At 41.7% G+C, this 19,263-nt stretch overlaps 1 protein-coding gene across 13 annotated transcripts in view; it reads left to right on the top strand.

Moving 5' to 3' along the window:
* Nucleotides 1–19,263, top strand: part of iqsec1b (IQ motif and Sec7 domain ArfGEF 1b) — a gene marked incomplete at its 5' end in the record, with an annotated part of 239,537 nt that overhangs the window by 196,364 nt on the left and 23,910 nt on the right. The window contains one exon of one of the 13 annotated variants that reach the window (XM_082533544.1): nucleotides 16,157–16,357. The exons of the other annotated variants lie outside the window; for them this stretch is intronic. Within the exon in view, the coding sequence (XP_082389670.1) occupies nucleotides 16,293–16,357 (65 nt within the window). Of the gene's footprint in view, nucleotides 1–16,156; nucleotides 16,358–19,263 lie in introns of those variants that run through there. 13 annotated transcript variants of the gene reach the window in all.

Genomic DNA, 19,263 nt, shown 5'->3' with positions numbered 1-19,263 from the left:
GACAATCAAGTGAAAAAGAAAGTTTTTACCCTACTCTGTGTCGTCATGTGAAAAATATAGTATATCCCATTATTCTGTATCATTTTCTCTACCTCACTATGGAGCAATCTTGTTTTTGCCAAGTTGCTTCAGTTCATTGACATTTGCAGGGATTTGTACATGCACAGCTCTCTTATGGTCCTGATACAGCATTTCAGTCATGTTGAGAAATGAAAGCAGTAACAGAATGCTTAGGTTTCTGCGGACCATGCAGACTTCTGTGTAAACTTTCTTCTTCATGTGACTGTGTTTTTCTTGTTGGGTGTGTAACCTTGCAAAGGAGATTCCTCCATTTGATCTGTTTTTGATGTGCTCGTGGTCTAAGTCCCCCTTAATCCCTAACCCTAGTTCTAATCCTAACCCTACATGAAAGTGTAAATTGTCTTAGGAAAACTGTTCATCAAAGTCCAGAAAAGCAAAACAGCAAATATTAAAAATAAAACTTGGGTGTTTGTTTACCCAAACCTAAATGAACCTAAACTCATAGAACTCAAAAAAAACAAAAAAACAAAAGACATTCATAAACTTCTTCTGTTCGTGGCTTTCAAAATGTGCAAACACACTGTAAAGACATACAAATGAAGCTTGTTTTTGTGACTCTAATGGTTCAAATAAATCCACACTGTACCTCTGTGTTGTTACAAACATAAAGTGAATGGAGCTTTCATAGCAGCCATACTTTTCCTGTACTCTCGCCAAGGAAAATGGGAATACGATTGTGTGCTTTGCATTTAGGATCAGTGGAAAATCTCCTCACACGCTTTGTGTGCTGCTTAAGATTATCTATCCCTGTGTCAGTGTGAACCATGTGGTTCTATCCCGGCTCATTTGTCCACATAAACAAAAACCAAACATTCAATAAACAGATGCTTAAGCTGAAGTAACTTACTGGCCCTCTGGGAATTAATGCACTGATTATGAATTGTAATATCTCATGTTCTCTGTCCCCTTGCACCCTGTCATTTCTCTGAGTTAGTTGAAATGTTATTGTTGAGTTATAAAGTACAGTGTATCCTGAGTCTACAGCATGTGGTGTGAAAAGTTGGAACAGTTTTTTTCCATTTGTACTCTAGGTCTGCACCAGATTGGCCATGGTGACTGTGGCTTGGCAGCTGGGTTTTCCACATTTCTACTCAAGGAAAACATTTCCACAGGTGCAGCTAGTCAGCTTCCAATTGCTGGAATGTGAAGAGAGAGGATGTACCGCTGGATGTAATGCTTAAAAGAAAGACTTATTAGAGCTGTTGGAATTTCATGATAAGCAAATAGCAGCTCATTTGCAGACTAATTTTTGTTATTTCTCAAATGAGACTTGATGTGATTCTTAAGGCAGACTGAGGTCAGATAGGCAAATAATTTCGGCCATGTGCTTTGTGCTCTACATCAAGTAGGTGACCTTCATTGAATATGGATTTTCAAATAGATTCCTAACTGGAATTAAAACTGCTAAATGAGCTTAAAGTGAAGAATGTAATGCTGTTAAATGCTTAATTGATGCACCCAACTGGACGTTCAGCAGCTGAAACAATTGTGTGAGACATTTACAATCTCTATTTAGTCTAAGAAATGTTAGCCATTTTCTCAGACCCAAAAAAACATGTTTGTTGGAATGAATTAATGACAAAATTTAGATTTCTTTTTGAGCGTGATGAGTTTTGGCACCCAGCTGCTGGAGTTGGCATCAAATTCCCGCTTGTTGGTAAAGATGTAGTCCACATTCATCTCTTATTTCCAGCTTAGTACAATTTAGGATGAACTGAGGGTTGTACTGAGCCTGAAACATTGTTTTAGCATTATTTCCCCTGTTTTAAAGCAAGCTTCCATCCCACTGGCTGTCCTTTACACACAAAAGTTTAAAACAAAGGTAGGCGGGGCTTTAGTGCAATCAGCCAAGCTGTGTGAAAATGTGCATATGAGACACTCCCAGTTTGTATGAAATAGAGAACCGAGTTGAGAAAAAACTGAACTAAAAGATAAACATGAAGTAATTTGGTTTAAATGGAAAATGCATAAAAAATAAACTTTGCTGAGAATCATCACCGTTTTTAAGTTTTAAAGAAGTGCAATGACAGTCTCACAGCACCATAGCAAACATGAACTGTTGCTAATTTGGTGTCAAAATGTCACAGTTCTGTGGGGGAGTGGGGGGGCTCATTAGGGGATGGAACAATTTTGAGTTTGTACTCAAGAAATTATTTCTTGAATATATTAGCTGTGTACATGGGAAATTTCAGAATCAGTTCAGTAGATCGTGGTGATAATCTCGCTTCTTGGAAAGAAAATGTCATGTCGTTAAGCGTACACGTAACCTTGTGAAGGGGAGGGAGTGGATGGATGTGCCTGGCAATCGTGTTCAAACCTACAGGTCTTATCAGGCCATTCAGCTGCCTGCTTGGAAAGATATTCAAATGGTGTATTCATAGTCTCAGGAGACAGAAAAAGATGATTGTCTTCTGGGAATCTTGCTGCTGGGAATCCACCTCAGTAGGATTTTTTTTAGAAAACAGCCACTAGTCATCGGTACCTCACAGTCTGCTTTTTCCACCAAACACTTCAGAACACTAGTTGACAAATAGTTTCTAGGGACACGTGATGCTCACTTCACTAAAAAGCTTTTGCTAGTTCTTGAGATTGAGGCCCACAACAGTGTAGGAAATGATGAGTGGAAATGTTCCTTCCTCTTCTTTTTGATATATCGTGCTGTTCACCTTCTCATTCTTAAAAACAATTCCATCTCCTTCCTTTTCATGACATCCATATTTTGTTTAGCTTAGGGAAATAACTTCTAACTGTCCAAATCATATTTCCCTGAAATTTACGGTTATTCTACAGTGATTTTTTTGCACTTGTACGTCAGCAGTAGTACTTGCATGTTTTAACACCACCCAGTCTGCCTGCTCAGATTTGTCATGTTTTGAAGTGTTTCAGGTTTCCTTTACATGCTAGAGTAAGAGCGAACTGTGGAAAAGGGGCCCCTTGGCGTGTAGATTTGTAGAGGAAGTGCTGGTTCAAAAGGTTAGCAGCATTCCCATTTGAAGAGGAAGCGTTCAAGGTGAGGAGAATGGATCTCTCGGGGAGAAGGAGTGAACCAAAAATCCTTTCATCAGTCTAAGGATCTATTTGGGAAAGAGTAAGCATTTTCAGTGGCCCCTGGTTGACCTCTGCTTGGCTGAGTCTTTTCAGCATGTGCCGTCTTGAATGGCATTAAAATAAATTTGCGCTTGCCTCTGTTACCTAACTGGCAGTGTATATGTTGGTATGCATGTTGGACCTCTTTGTCCTGCTCATTAAAACTAATATCGACAGCTCGGCCAGCTGGCCAATTACTTATGCTACACAAATGTACAGGATAAAATGCGCCTGGCAACATACATCATGAATGCAAATGAAATGTTTAAAGCCTTAACAACAAGTACATGCCGCAGAGCATGATTGAAAGTGGCCATTTCAAAGCCTGTATCAGCAAATTAATGGGAAATAAATTATACTGATTGACTTTAACATATGGTAGATTGCTTTTTGAAGTATTAAGGATTAGGCTATAGCTGAGGCAGTGAATGGGAGTTATATGATTGAACTGCAGCAAAAGTTTTAAATTAGTGTAGAGTGGGTGATGGTGTATAAGCTCAGTTTCTGTCTGGAGAACAGAAAAAAGAATGAGGGTCTTTAACTGCACTGTATATTTCTTGTAGCTGTTTTGTCTGAGGATTTATTACACTTGTTTTGACTGAACATGGCTGCTGACTGTTGGTGGAACTGATCTTTATGCTTTTAGCTGGCTAGCTAACATTTTAACAGGTCTGAGTACCTTGAGAATTCACCTAGCTTTATTTGAAGGTCTTTGTGTAAAGACCACGCACATGTCTTCAATGCAAATCAGAAAATTTAAAAAATACACATATATTTGGGACAGTACAATAAGAAAGTGCTATTTCTCCCACTTAGATGCTTCAGATCATCAAACAGATTTTAATATTAGACATACAGACGATTGATGCTATTTTCAGTGAACGTAGCTGTTGATGCTAGTTGGAATTGCTGCTGATGTTGTAGCTGCATCTTTAAATCTGGAGTTGTCTTATGTAAACATTGTTATGTTCTTCGCTGGCTTGCTAACCAAAGCTCTGAGAACATTCAGAAGTCACTTAGCTCTATTTGAACTTGGTGGTCACTCATCCAAACTGGATAGCTGCCTGTCTGTTAATCTAGAATCTTGTTTTCTGTTTCTACACATGTTAAATGCAAGATACAAGGTGTGTGTGGAGGATTTAGAGTTGGTTAGTCTACCTGACAGAGGTGGGGTCAGTTGTAAAAGTAAAGCACATTACTTTTATTGGTAGGCAGTAATAAAGCTCATTCTGCATTCTTTGGACCTCATTTAATCTAACAGCTAACTAAATCACATGCTAGCTCACCAGCATTCAGCAAAAAAACAACAACAAGATATCGTGAAACATTTTCTAAAGGGGTCACAGTTGGATATAGACAATGGTTGCAAAACAAAACATTGTATCTTAAAGTCACTGCGTATATCTGTGTCATAAACTGTATATAAAAGATGAAAATAGCATTTAGTTTCTGGACTCAATGCTAGCAAGCTTAGTTAGTTAGCTACATCACATAGAAGTAGATAGTACTAAGTAACAGACCAATAATATACTAGCATTTCACCAAAACTGAAAGAACAGACTTCTTGAATGGCCTGCACCACACAGGAAATTCTCAAGTTTATCCCATTAAAAGAACAACTAAAGGTACCAACATGACAAATGCAGTGGAGAGGTCCCAGTGAGAAAGAGACCTAGTAATCAACTTATCTGTCTGATTAATCTTTAACAAAATCAAACAGGTAAGAAATCCCTTAACATTGCATTTTTATGAATTTGTAAAGTTGGGCATTTGGGTACTCGAATCGGGTTGGCTTTTTTTAGCGCCAGCCTCCAGTGGCCAAAAGAGTAACTGCAGTTTAAGGAACTTTTATGAACGTGTGCATTGGTTTTCTTTGTTTTCTTCAGGTTGCACTTGATCTGTGTTTGATGGATTTTGCCACTTCCCTGCCCCTTCAGTAGACTAGTGGCAGATTATTCTGTCTATTCAATTCAAACTGGACATGAACGCACATACAGTGGGGCAAAAAAGTATTTAGTCAGCCACCGATTGTGCAAGTTCCCCCACCTAAAATGATGACAGAGGTCAGTAATTTGCACCAGAGGTACACTTCAACTGTGAGAGACAGAATGTGAAAAAAAAATCCATGAATCCACATGGTAGGATTTGTAAAGAATTTATTGGTAAATCAGGGTGGAAAATAAGTATTTGGTCAATAACAAAAATACAACTCAATACTTTGTAACATAACCTTTGTTGGCAATAACAGAGGTCAAACGTTTACTATAGGTCTTTACCAGGTTTGCACACACAGTAGCTGGTATTTTGGCCCATTCCTCCATGCAGATCTTCTCGAGAGCAGTGATGTTTTGGGGCTGTCGCCGAGCAACACGGACTTTCAACTCCCGCCACAGATTTTCTTTGGGGTTGAGGTCTGGAGACTGGCTAGGCCACTCCAGGACTTTCAAATGCTTCTTACGGAGCCACTCCTTTGTTGCCCGGGCGGTGTGTTTTGGATCATTGTCATGTTGGAAGATCCAGCCTCGTTTCATCTTCAAAGTTCTCACTGATGGAAGGAGGTTTTGGCTCAAAATCTCACGATACATGGCCCCATTCATTCTGTCCTTAACACGGATCAGTCGTCCTGTCCCCTTGGCAGAAAAACAGCCCCATAGCATGATGTTTCCACCCCCATGCTTCACAGTAGGTATGGTGTTCTTGGGATGCAACTCAGTATTCTTCTTCCTCCAAACACGACGAGTTGAGTTTATACCAAAAAGTTCTACTTTGGTTTCATCTGACCACATGACATTCTCCCAATCCTCTGCTGTATCATCCATGTGCTCTCTGGCAAACTTCAGACGGGCCTGGACATGCACTGGCTTCAGCAGCGGAACACGTCTGGCACTGCGGGATTTGATTCCCTGCCGTTGTAGTGTGTTACTGATGGTGACCTTTGTTACTTTGGTCCCAGCTCTCTGCAGGTCATTCACCAGGTCCCCCCGTGTGGTTCTGGGATCTTTGCTCACCGTTCTCATGATCATTTTGACCCCACGGGATGAGATCTTGCGTGGAGCCCCAGATCGAGGGAGATTATCAGTGGTCTTGTATGTCTTCCATTTTCTGATGATTGCTCCCACAGTTGATTTTTTCACACCAAGCTGCTTGCCTATTGTAGATTCACTCTTCCCAGTCTGGTGCAGGTCTACAATACTTTTCCTGGTGTCCTTCGAAAGCTCTTTGGTCTTGGCCATGGCGGAGTTTGGAGTCTGACTGTTTGAGGCTGTGGACAGGTGTCTTTTATACAGATGATGAGTTCAAACAGGTGCCATTCATACAGGTAACGAGTGGGGGACAGAAAAGCTTCTTACAGAAGACGTTACAGGTCTGTGAGAGCCAGAGATTTTCCATGTTTGAGGTGACCAAATACTTATTTTCCACCCTGATTTACGAATAAATTCTTTACAAATCCTACCATGTGAATTCATGGATTTTTTTTTCACATTCTGTCTCTCACAGTTGAAGTGTACCTCTGGTGCAAATTACTGACCTCTGTCATCATTTTAAGTGGGGGAACTTGCACAATCGGTGGCTGACTAAATACTTTTTTGCCCCACTGTATCGCTTCCAAAAATCAAAAATACAGTATAGTACAAGGACGCCTATAAAACTCATTTACCTCTACTGATAACAGCATACAGTACACAACTCAATTTTATTTTATTCTATCCATGTAATGTTTACAAGACTTCCAGCTGTGCCTACTGAAGATACAGGAAGTATGTACAATTTCATCCCATTGCAGTGCAGCTTGTAATGTCTTGATCTTTGTGTTAAACCATCTTTACATGGGACTTTCTTCATTCTAAAAGAAAAGGCCATCCCAGCTTTTTCAAGCCTGATGTTAAAAAAAATGAAAAGTCTACTCAGGTCAGTAAAATGCTAGAAGGAACTTTTCGGTAGTTAGTGTGGATTTAGGATTTTGTTGTCTTCTGGCAAAATATGGTAGTAATCAGCCGTGTTTTTTTTCTGTCCAAGTACTTTTAGGGCATTCCAGATGGCTAAGCCGTGAAGCTATTTTGTGGCTCGCCCCACTGATTATCAATAGTTAATTATCTGCAATTAGATTAAGAATGGAAACTCCATTATTACTCGCAAACCACGCAAGTTACCATGTGCTGTTCCAGAAATGCTGATAACTCTAACTTACTGCCACTCCTACTGAACTCACTGTTTCTTGAAGTTCGCACAGGGTGTCAGTTGACAGGGTGTCATATGTTGCACTTTAAAAAGATTGGTTATGTGATAGCGTGTTTTCCTCTAAATAAAACAGGGTAATTTGATGTCAGATGAACGATGGTCAACTAATGCAACGAGTGGAAGAGGTAATTATAGGAGAAAACGCAGTATAGTGTTTCGCTTTTATTAGGGTGCCAGTAGAAGCCAAAAATAATCCCCAATCAGCCAGTGTAATTGAGTGTGTCACACCAGGCTGCCACTCCCTTCCCCTGACAGGCAGGCACACACAGGCGGCACAATGCCGTCATACAACCTTTCTTCCATTTCAGCCTTGCAGCTCTCCTTGGCAGAGGTGAAAACTCCAGCGGGAAGGCAGGAGTGCACAGCAAAGAGAAAGGCGGTCTTTTTTACAGATGCCAACATCAGCAGCGCCCAAAGCCAGCGTGTATAGACAGAGGTGCTGCCTGTCCTTCACAGCCTCAGTGTGTATATGTGTGTGTATGTTCTACATCACAGAAAAAGGGGCGGGAAAGGAGCCGTCTACTACTCACACTAACCAGAACTAGAGCCGTGCTTCTCTGGAAGTCTGTCGGTGTAGAGTGGTAGTAGCGTCAGCCGGTGCCCTGCTGCCACAGGCTGTCTGGACTTGTCAATGAACAGTCTAGCTGGGTCTCCCTAGGTCGAGACAGGCCTCTGTCCTTACTTGAGCTTCTCTACAATGAAGGTAGGTTCATGTTCTTAGCGTAATCTTGCCATGGCTTTAGTTTGTCTTTAAACCTCTGGTGTCTTTGGTTTTCTTCGTGTCAACAGTCGTACAGCATGCGTGCTTCACAGAGAACGAATTTTCTCTTCTGTTTTCATTTTCTGTCTTTAACACAGAATGACATTTCATTTCTTTGTTAGTTTAAGGTCCTGATTATTTCCATTTCTTGTCCTGTATCATCTGTGACATTTTGGGAACTATCCTGTTAGGCCTGAACCAGATGGGTTTCGTCTCTTCTCCTGGTTGATAATAGAGCACCCACACACCCCCACTCCACCACCACCACCTCCATCATTTGTGTCTTGCAGCAGATGATGTACAGGTGCTTCTCCTGAGCCTCTGAATTGTTTCCCTTGTCTGGATAAAATGCCCTTGAAACCAGCAGGGGCAGCAGGCAAATCCATAACCTGTCATGATCGCTCAGCCAGGATCTCAGACTGCATAATTTTGGCCTGATGGTCCTGCTCAGAGCGGACAGCGGAGGGTGCTGCCCATCAGTCACTTTGGCAGCAGTGCTGCCCACTCGGTGCCAGCGATGAGCAATGGATAGTAGAGAAGGGACATAAAGAGAAAGGGGAGGTGATCCGAGGGACCCGTGAAGGGTATTCAGCCGTCATCAGTTTCTCTCATTTCCTGTGGCCTGGCAGAAAGCAAAGAAGTTTGTCTTCAGTTTGTAAAATCTAAACCATAACCTTTTACTAAACTTGACTTTGTAGTTCTCTTGCCTAAAACTAACCAAAGAACAACTGAAAATGGGAAAAGACTTGAAAGTCAGTCTTGTATGCGACGTCCTGTGTTTTAGCCATCCATCCATGTCTGTTTCCCTTTATGCCCTTTATCCCAACAGCATTCACACCAACCAGTCAAATTCTGCAGACACTACAATGCAGTTTTTCAGAATTTCACTTATCAGTGTTTATTACCCTTATGCAAACTGATATTTAATTTGCCTGTAAAGGGTGTAAATATGCAGTCTATAAAAGCTAAGTTAAAAGTTGCAACAGAAGGACACAGCTTCTTCTTAAGCGTGTGGAAGCTTCAGGGAAAAGGAAACTTGGCAGCGCGTCTCTGCTCCACCTAGAATTAAATCCCATTTCACTAGTTTGACGCACCTGGTACCAGGAAGCAACTTTCACATTCAGAGGTTACTGAATACCAAAGCTCAGTCTACTGATTCACTTCTAGGGAGTTTGCTTAGCCGTTGTTGCTTTCGATTTTATACAGTCTCAAGCCATTTGATAGTTAGTGTGGGTGGGTAATACCAAACCACAGTGGGTTGAAACTTTGACTTTCCCTCTTCTCTCTTCTTCCAAGACTTGTTCATTTTAAAACAACATTGTCATAACATGCAAAAAATGCAAGGCTTTAGTGGAACAAGGTAGCAGATGTTAGTTTCATATGCAGCAACTTCTTATAGGTTGAAACTTGTGTGAGTATGCCACCTGACATCAGAACTTTAGATAAGAATTTCAAAAACAAGCACAGTTAATAATGATGATCGGCACACCACTGGTTGTTAGTAGTTACACTTTGATATGCTGTGAACTGACCAGTGGACAATAACTGGATTGGGTAAAAATTTTGGAAGAAATAAAAATTGCTTTTATGCACAAGGCAAATGAGGAAAGATTTGGAAAGTCAAAATTGTCCCAGTAAAGTGCGGACTGAGTGTTTCAGCATCCTTGTTGTGAACCATGTTCCTATCCTGTTTCAGTTTATCTGAAGTCAGCGCGCCTTGTTTTTTTTATTCCCCTTGGTACTTTTGCATTTTCCCATCACGCATAGCCAGTGTCCAGCCATTCTCAGACTCAAACTGAGCACACTCAGCCAGCCGCTCTGCCTGGAATAGAAAAATGTTTATGAATACTAATGAAGCAGCAGCAGCTTTACAGAGAGCGCCTCAGGTTTACGCCACTGCAAGATGCTCATCTGTTTTTACTGCAAACTAAACGTGTCGGGATCTGCCATGTGTTCTGTCTGAGACACCGACACGATGAGCTTCAGTAAATGTTATCTACTGTCATTTGGTTGGATGAAATCTGATTGTTTTACCTTTTGTTTTTCTTAATGGAAAAAAATCTGTAAAAAAGAATGACGAGACAGCATCACCATCTGTGGGGGACATCTGAAAAATACTTCCTGTCTTGAATCACCTGATAGCATCATGGTTTGGGTGGATTGAATGCACAGACATTACAACAACAAATACTGAAGATAGGATGCGGTTCTAAAAGCTCAGCCCTGTTTTGGAACACATACATAAAGTAGAACTTAACACCATGCACGGACTTATACCCGAGAGTGACACTGATTGATTTTAGAATCCGAGGCAGCGATAAATCTTGTTTACTAGAGCTGGGAATAAACTGGCTTGATTAACAGATATGTGTGGTTTATTAAAACTTTGGTTTTATTTTAAGTAATACTGGAAACCTTTAGCAGATTTGAAAAGATTTTAAAATATAGTTGGATTGGTTTAGTCAAACTTCTACTGATGAGGAAAATAAAAATAAATCAACCAGGGTCAAATAATCTTGACATTTACTATAAACACTTTATCTGAACAGATTAAACCTTTACAGTGCCCTTAAATGTCATATTATATTAAAAAGTATTATTTGTATTTGTTAATGTAGAAAGTAACATCAGCAAGTTGTTGCAAGTGCAAGCATATCACTGTGAATTTATGTGATCGGCTATCTGCCACGACTGGGCAGCCTCCCTGAGCCTGGTTCTGCCGAAGGTTTCTTCCTGTTAAAAGGGAGTTTTTCCTTCCCACTGTCACCAAAGTGCTTGCTCATAAGGGGTCATATGATTGTTGGGTTTCTCTATGTATGTGTTATTGTGAGGTCTACCTTACAATATAAAGCACCTTGAGGTGACTGTTGTTGTGATTTGGCGCTGTATAAATAAAATTGAATTGAATTGAATTATGTGACCTCTGCAAGGAAGATCCCAAACTGAGTAAAACTGACGTCAACTGTTTTTGAGAAATATATTAATTTGTTTTCTACATAAGAGCAAAGTAGGAGAATATTTCTTTTATTCTCTAAGAGAGGCCTACATTGTATCCTGGTGAGTGCTGCAGAACCACTGATCCAGCATCCATCACTGTGTTCACAGCTCTTAAAAGTGAAACGATACATGATAAGACTCGGGTTGTAATAACGTCCTGTGATGCTGCTCAATATTTACTTCTCCCTGTGCTGCTGTGAGTTAACGGTTTGGTATTAGAGCTCATGGGCAGCTCAGATACAGGATGGAGGAAGAGTTATGGCTTGAGGATTAGAGGAGATAAGCTAAATAACTGCGTGGTGGTCGGAGGAGCTACAACAGCAGAGCATAAACGTGAACAGATATTATTCCATAAGGACACCAACAAACCATCAAGTATGTTTTCATCTGCCAGCTCTTGTATCTGCAGTATGTGTGTGTTTGTTTCATAGCTTTTAATGGGTGATGCTTGCATGTGAATGTTATTTGTTTTTAAGTAATGTGAGCTGTGCGCTGCATGTGCTCTGTTGCTGGCTAGGAGCAACATGACCAGCACAGAGCATGAGAACCAGCGGTTAGTTAAGTTAATCCTCCCTCTCTCGCTCTCTGTCTCTCTCTCTCATGAAGAGGCTTGAGGCTGAGAGGGCAGGGCCACCGCCTCCCCGTGAAGGCCACACGTGGGTGGGTTCTGTGCTCAGGGATTACAGGGCTGAAGTGGAGCCAAACAGCTTTAGAACGGGCAGCCAGACGCCCTGTCTGCTTTCTGGGTTGGGCCTGAGGAGCGCTCAGTTTGGGTTGTGGGTGGTGTGACCAGCTCCAACAGAGCACAAGGGCCTGGATCTTTGTTTTCACTTCTACATGAACGTATTCCCTAGCGTCTGTAAACAGGAGATAATTAGGAATGAGCTGGTACTTGTGAAAATATGCTACAGCTTCTGCTCCAAGTCGGTGTAGGTTAATGGAAAAACGGCTTTTATGGCTCCACTGAATTTTTGAAATGGTGCCTGTTTGTGTACGTTTAGTTCTGACTCATAATTAAAGTGAAGTGGCTTGTAAAAAGAATCAGTTCAAATATAATCTCATATTTCTAACTATAACAAAGACATTCTCAACTCTGAAAATATTTTTACTTCCTGAGTCACATCAGTGTTTCCCATAGAATTAGACTTTGTTGTGGTGGTAACGGGGGGGAGGGAGTGCACCGCAGACCATGCTTATTGTATAGCAACTGCAAACAAGGTTGTGTTTTACTCTTTGTGAAATCTTCCAAGCACCTTGAAAAGTGAGTTTTCCTTCTCACTTTTTTACATTTTTACATGTATGAAAACAGCTTGGTAGAAAAAAATGGGGGAAAAGGTGATTCGTTGCTGTAACTGAATGAGGTCAGCTGCTGATAAAATGAAAAGAAAATATTTTTAGAAGATCTCTTATTCAGTATGATCTTATTCAAGATCATATTCTCATGAATCACATTCAATGGAAGAGCTGTCATTTCTACCATACCTCTATGGTTCCTGCTGAATCACCTCGAGTGTGTCAAAACAATGCCTCAACTTTCAGGCACTCAAGTGTGGCAAGTGATCTGGTGATTAGCCGGGATTGTGTTGGTTTGGCTAAAAATCTCCTGAAAAGCTCTAAGCCAGCACACAAGTGCACTGTGGCACTGCTCTGGGTTCTCAGAAATTACAGTAGAGCTCAACATTGACAGTCTCACCCTAGAAGATGAATTCTTGGTGAATGTCAGACAAAAAGAAGATGCACTCTCTGAACATTCAGCCACTATCCGGCCTGGAAACCTCGGGTCCTTCAACCCAATCGTAGCTGGAGGAACAGCTCTCGTAACCAGTGATGCAACATTTGAGTCTGTTTGAAACAGAAGCTGATATTTGTTCTCTGTGCGAGAGTGCAACTCATCAGAATAGAACTTACAGGAAGTAAACAGAAACTAAAAATAGCAGCTCCATGGCTGTGACCAAGCTTCCTTAAGTTTTTCAGATGTGTCTGTAAAAATGTTTCCCTGCTATGCGGGTTATCTAACTGTCAGGTTATTTAACTAGCAATGATCTAACACAGGGAAAAGCATCAGGCCCCCAGATCTTTAAAGCTGATGATCTCATTATTTGATGCGACTTATTCATCACCTCTCCCTGTGAAAAATGTCTCTCCTCTGAGACTCTGCCTAGTGAATCCGGGTAAGCTCCCTGAGCTTCTAATCAGTGCTGCTGTTGTTTTAAACCACAGATCAGAGCATCTGGGGAAGGTGGACATGCAGACACATTTGTCTCCAGGTACCCGACTCACACAGACTGCTCAATTTACACCAAGTGAAGCAGAAAATGTAGTGTCTGTCAATGACTCTATTTTTGCCCCCGCTGGTGTCTCGTGCAGTATGTGAAATGTGCCACACCCACACAGCTGTGGGTGTGGCATGTTGTCATCCTGGCTGTATAAGGAGGTGTTGGTAGTGAGAAGAGCTAAGGTTTGCCTGCCGTAGACGGAGACTGAAGTGTGTGTAAGACGAGAGTAAGATCTGGTCGTTATAGTTGGACCGGAGCTGTCACACCCTCCGTCCTCAGCGCTGAGGAACTGGAAGTGATATAGGGATTAATACAAGGACAAGGAGCACTGCTGTTCCCACTTTGGAGTCTAGACAGAGTGTGACAGGTGTGTCTGTAACTCAAGCCCTTAAAAGAGCCATCCTGTGATGAGTTGCCACTCTTTAAACTCGCTTTGAATGCACTCAATTGAAACTGTTTGGCTGTTTGAAAAAGACCAGCTGCTTTATGAATTCCTCCGTGTGCTTTTGTGTCGGATCAATAAAGGGTAAACACACGAGGACGCACATACCAGTGCAGTGAAAAATGGGAGTTAACTGTAAGCACAGAAAAGCTAGCTTACCTTAAAAAACTGACAACATGTCTGTAAATCAACACATTTGTAATATTAATGTTCTGAGTTATTCCTGTCACATACAGACATTCAGATGATGTGATTCTGCTCACGTAGCTCAAAGGTCACAGGGGGAACCTGATGTAAGGTGGTGTGGGGGAGAAGTAGACAGCACTGGATGAATAATAAGATCTGTTGTGTCATATGTATTTTAATGGCTCACACAGTGAGTACTAAATTTTGAATTTTATTTTATTTCACAAACTATTGATTGTCTCTTAGTTGTGCTGAAATTTTAATATAAAAATTATATGTATGTCCTTGTTGCTTAATTTAGAGAGTATGTGAAAACTATATCAAGATGTAAATTGGTTAGCTTAAAGTGAGCAATGGTTCAACCTTGGAAATAGCTTGAAGGTCCAGCAATGCTACAGTCACACTAGCTAAAATAGTGTCAGTCAAACATGTTCAAACCGTCTTTGATGCATCGAGACGGCAATAAAACAAAAGCTGTACCAATCCGCCTGCGATAATACAGTGATTAGGTGTGATATAGCTGTGAATATCTCTTGCCATTGATTGCAAATTTGTTGCGTCTCCATACACAGAAATTCACATTAGTTAACATCTTAGATTAGGGATCCAGCTGGAACCCTAATCTAAGATGAATGAGAGGCAATCAGCAACTTTGCTTTTATATGGAGCAGGCAACACTTAAGATTATTTTAATGTTTTTACCAAGCTGCAGTGTGTTTACGAGTCCTTCCATGTCAGCTTATCGCACTGTCTCAAACTCATCTGGGAGGTAAGAATACATCCCATCTCTGTTAACTACTGTACCGTAATCGCTGTCACGATAGAGATGCGAGAGACCAAAATAACCCAAGGTCTGATCAAAGGCAGCTGGCTCCAACTGTCCCTCTCTGCATTCAAGCAGAGTGAGTGTTAAATGCTGCTGCTCTACCTTAAGCTGCGCAGTCATGATTAAAGCTAAAGGAGAACCAGGTTCCCCCGGCGATGTTCAGTGGGGGTGAATACTTTAATTAATAAATAATGACTCAGCCAGTGACGGGGACTTTGCGGGATTTTCAGATCTTATCCAGGTTTTTGCATCACTTGAGCTCAGTTCAGACCCGTTTTAGTTCAATATTCTTCTGCTGTGAAAACATTTCTGCTGCTAGCTGAACTTCCCTTGTGTACCACAGGTAGCAGTAATGAATGCTAAACTCTTATCACTACACTCTGCTGCACCATATATAAAACCTCCATAAGGGAGACATTTTGTCCTCTTTTCTAAGTTCTGTAATGGCTTATTCACTTCATACTCTATCTTTATTTTTACCTTTGACTTATTGTATTCAGGATTATTTTCCATTATTCTTTGTTTCCTTGAGGGGAAATAGGATATAAGATGTGTAACCAGAGAGGCCTTACAGTCCCAGCTACCACTGTTAGCTGTCTTATCACACTGCTTTACTATATGTGGTTGATATAATCTTTGGTCCACACCCATCTTTTTTGGGGGGGAGAGGTAATGATGTCATGAACCGGAAGTGGAGGGGCCCTCCTCAGGGCTTTAGTTTATGTGGTTGAGGTGGGAACATCATCAGCACAAAGATGCAAAGAGTTGTGAGTCAAACATTCCCTCTAAACTCGGATTGTTTGTTTAAAGGATGGTTGAGCCAGTCAGCTGGCTGAGCAGCTGTTCCTTGGGTAATGTTGGCTGGAAAGCTGTGGCTGTGATACTATCTTCTAATGCACACTTTCAAGGCCTTTGATCAGCAGTCCTAGAGAGCTGATTATCAGGTGCTGATTAAAGCTGAACGTTGGGCAGATCTACTGAGGTGAACTGATATTAATGCAATCCCAACTCCAGCTAAAACGCTATATCCAGGGGGTTTTTCCCAGGCCTCATCCTTACTGCAGTTCTCTCTCACCACCAGAGTTTTCTCCCTCTCTGTCCAGTTTTAACTTCTTGCCCCTTCCTGCTAAAGACCCTCCAAATCCATGGGACACCAGTGCCCCCGCTGCCACACGACCCAGTTTTCCTCTGGAGGAATTCCCTCCCTCTTCCTGCGAACGCCCCTCCTCACAAGCCGAGAAGGGAGGCCAGAGCTTTAGTGGAGAAGAGTTGAAGGAGAGGGGAGCCGTCCTCTGTCAGAACACAGCACAGTCAGCCAGCAAATGAACATTTAGCCCAGGGATGGAGTAAGCGAGGTCAGGGCGGTGATGGGTCTAGAGTAGGGGCTCGCAGGGTAACATGTGGTGTCTGCAGTGTGCCTCTGACAGGACTCAGTCCTTACTGGAGCTGGAGTCATACAGCTGGTAAGTGTGTGCGTGCTTGCTCTGAGTCTTTTAATAGCTGCTGGACACGTACTTAGCTTCTGATTTGGCTCTGAACGGGTCTCGTGATGCAGCTTGAACATTTCACTAATGGCAGCTGCTGTATTTAGGGGCCACTGCCAGCTCAATTGAAAAAGCATTAATAAATGTCCAACAAAACTGCTGGTACTGCTTATTAGATGAATTGCATTTAATGAAGTAGATTTTTGTGCCAGGGTGTAGCTGCTGATGAAGAAGCCCGCTTTGCATGAAAGCCTTTGATTTTCCCACTGAGTGCCAAGCAAGTGAATGCAGCTGACTCATATTTTACTGTTCCCAACTCAGTGCCCTCTAACTCAGGTTTCATCAAGTTAGGCTTAATCAGCTCACGATGAAACGTACAAGTCAGCGTGGCTGCACGGCAAACGTGTGAGTGGCAGGTCGCAGTAATTAATTCATCACTGCAGAGTGACACAGTGAGAAGAGACTCTGGTTTTTGAAGAAGTCACACAGCAGCACAGGGAGGATGTCTCCAGGGGAGGTGGTGACACCAGCACTGTCCTCGCATCACCTGCCCTCCCTCCCCCTCCCTCCCCCTCCACTTGCTCTGACACACCAGCGCCCGCTACCAACACATCATTAAAATTCTATCAGGCCGCAATTTATGCACTGTCATGGGACTCTGAGGCACTTTGTGAGTTTCTGATTCGAAACGGCAGCTGTAATGAAACAAGAGGGAAGGTGCACCCTGGAGGAAATGTGGGTGTGATTGTTTGTGTTAAGACTTCACGTTTTAACACCACATCTGGCACCTCTGCTGGACGGCAGGACCTCTAAACGTCAGGAAGAGGTTAATATTTTGAAATGGTGAAAAGAGTTGCGTAATGTCTTCAGTGGCTCCAGTGGAGTTTTCTGAAACCTGAGATTTGCGACGTCACTGGAGTAATGTTAGCTTGAACCAGGAGACTGAAGTTTTATCATGGAAAGCGGAAGAAGCGGCTGTTTATAAAACAGGGCGGGTCTAATGTGCAGAGCGTCTCACCGATTCAGCCACTCTGTAAATAAATCGTTCGCTTTGGACCATTTCTCAAATGGACTTTCCAGACAGGGAAGAAAACAACTCCTTACGTGATTTTCTGGGGTTGTCGCGATATTATTGGTTTGGGTTTGTGTTATACACACGTGGGTGGCTGTTATGTTAGGGCTTCCTTACAGCTTGTTACAGCCATGCTGAGGATTTCAGAGAACTTTGGCATCTAATTTAGACCAGGCGGTGCAGGAAGTTGGGTATTACGTGTAAGACCTTTGCAGTCCTGTTAAACACTCGTTATCTTATCCTTGACATGAAGGGAGAGCAGTTCTCTGATCTCGGCATCAGACCAATTTCTGCATGTATTTGCAGTCAAACTGACTGTTTCCAAGTGAAATCTGGCAGTAAGGCCCAGTATTATGTATCTGACTCCCTGACATAAGAGGAAGTTACACTTTCTTTACATTTCTTTCCACAGAAATGTAAATACCGTGACGTGCAATGTCTTGTCTCAGAGTGATGCTGAAAAACTGCTTCATGTATGTATTATTTCTAGGCTGGATTATTGTAAATAATTATTATCAGGCTGTCCTAAAACCTCCCTTAAAAGGCTTCAGTTGAGAGTACTGGCAGGGAAAGAGACAGCACATTTCTCCCATAGGGGATTCTCTTTATTGGCTCCCTGTTAAATTCAGAATTAAGTTTTAAATCCTTCTCGTCACATACAAGGTCTTGAGTAATCATCCCCAACTAATCTTACAGACCTCATGATGCACTGAGTCTTTCTTCTTTGCTTACCTCTTTTCACACTCTCCCTTTAATCGTTAGTTATCAATAATTAGTGTGTCTTTTGCCCTGTCTCATGTTTCTTCCTGTTAAAAGGGAGTTTTTGCTTCCCACAGTCGCCAAGTTTGATTGTTGGGGTTTTCTCTGTATTATAGTAGGCTCTACCTTACAATAGAAAGTGCCTTGAGGTGACTGCTGCTGTGATTTGCCATTATATAAAGAAAATTGAATGGAACTGAATTATGCACGTCTGTCATAGTAACAGTGAAATATCTGCACTCAGATGCAGCTGTTTGTTGAATCAGATTTATTATTAACACATAGTAGAAAAGAGGTTGGATGGATATATAATTCAAACTAAGTATTCTTAAACTAATTTCTAAAATAATCAATGCAAATAAACAAATGCCTGCCGTACAAAGAGTCCTCCTGGGGGAATTCTGCTAAGGATTAGGCTCTAGGATTATGTCACGTGGCTGTTAGGCGTTTGTCAGTTGTCAACTGCATTCGTGTTTGTTCTGCACTGAAACTCATTCAGAAATGTTACTCGGTCTAATGTAGTAACAAGATGGCTGTCAATCACTGAAATATGAGCGGGGTGTTCAGATGTAAGGCTGAAATGTTCCACTGCTAACAGGATAAGTGAAATAGAAAGAGCTACTCTTATGAAAGCAGTTCAATTATTCAACTGGCTGACATTTTGGAAGCTGTAGCAGTGTGTTAGGTTGAAGCCAGATTATAGTTAACACAAGTGGAGTCCCAACACGGTAACACTGATACACTTAGCTTAAACAAATATCAGTGATCCGGGTACTTCCTGCTTCAGTCATGCTCCCCACAGTCGCTGCTGCACCTCAGTTTATGGTCCAGCACTGATCCAAACACGTACCAAACTGCGGTAGTGGAATTACCTCCATCAGCATCTCAAACATTGGAGGTGCCAATCCCAGTTCTTCCAGCATCTTTATGATATCTCTTTAGCAATAATATGTAGTTACATTCTTTTTAGAAGTTTGCTAGTTAATTGGCTACATGTATAACCTCTAATTAATATGCACCTATACAGTACTACAGTATGAAGACTGGAGCTATC

Source organism: Aulonocara stuartgranti (assembly GCF_965226115.1).
Source record: "Aulonocara stuartgranti genome assembly, chromosome: 5".
NCBI classification, from domain to species: Eukaryota; Metazoa; Chordata; class Actinopteri; order Cichliformes; family Cichlidae; genus Aulonocara; species Aulonocara stuartgranti.
Note: the sequence above shows the minus strand (reverse complement) of the source record. Positions and strands in the feature narration are given on the sequence as shown.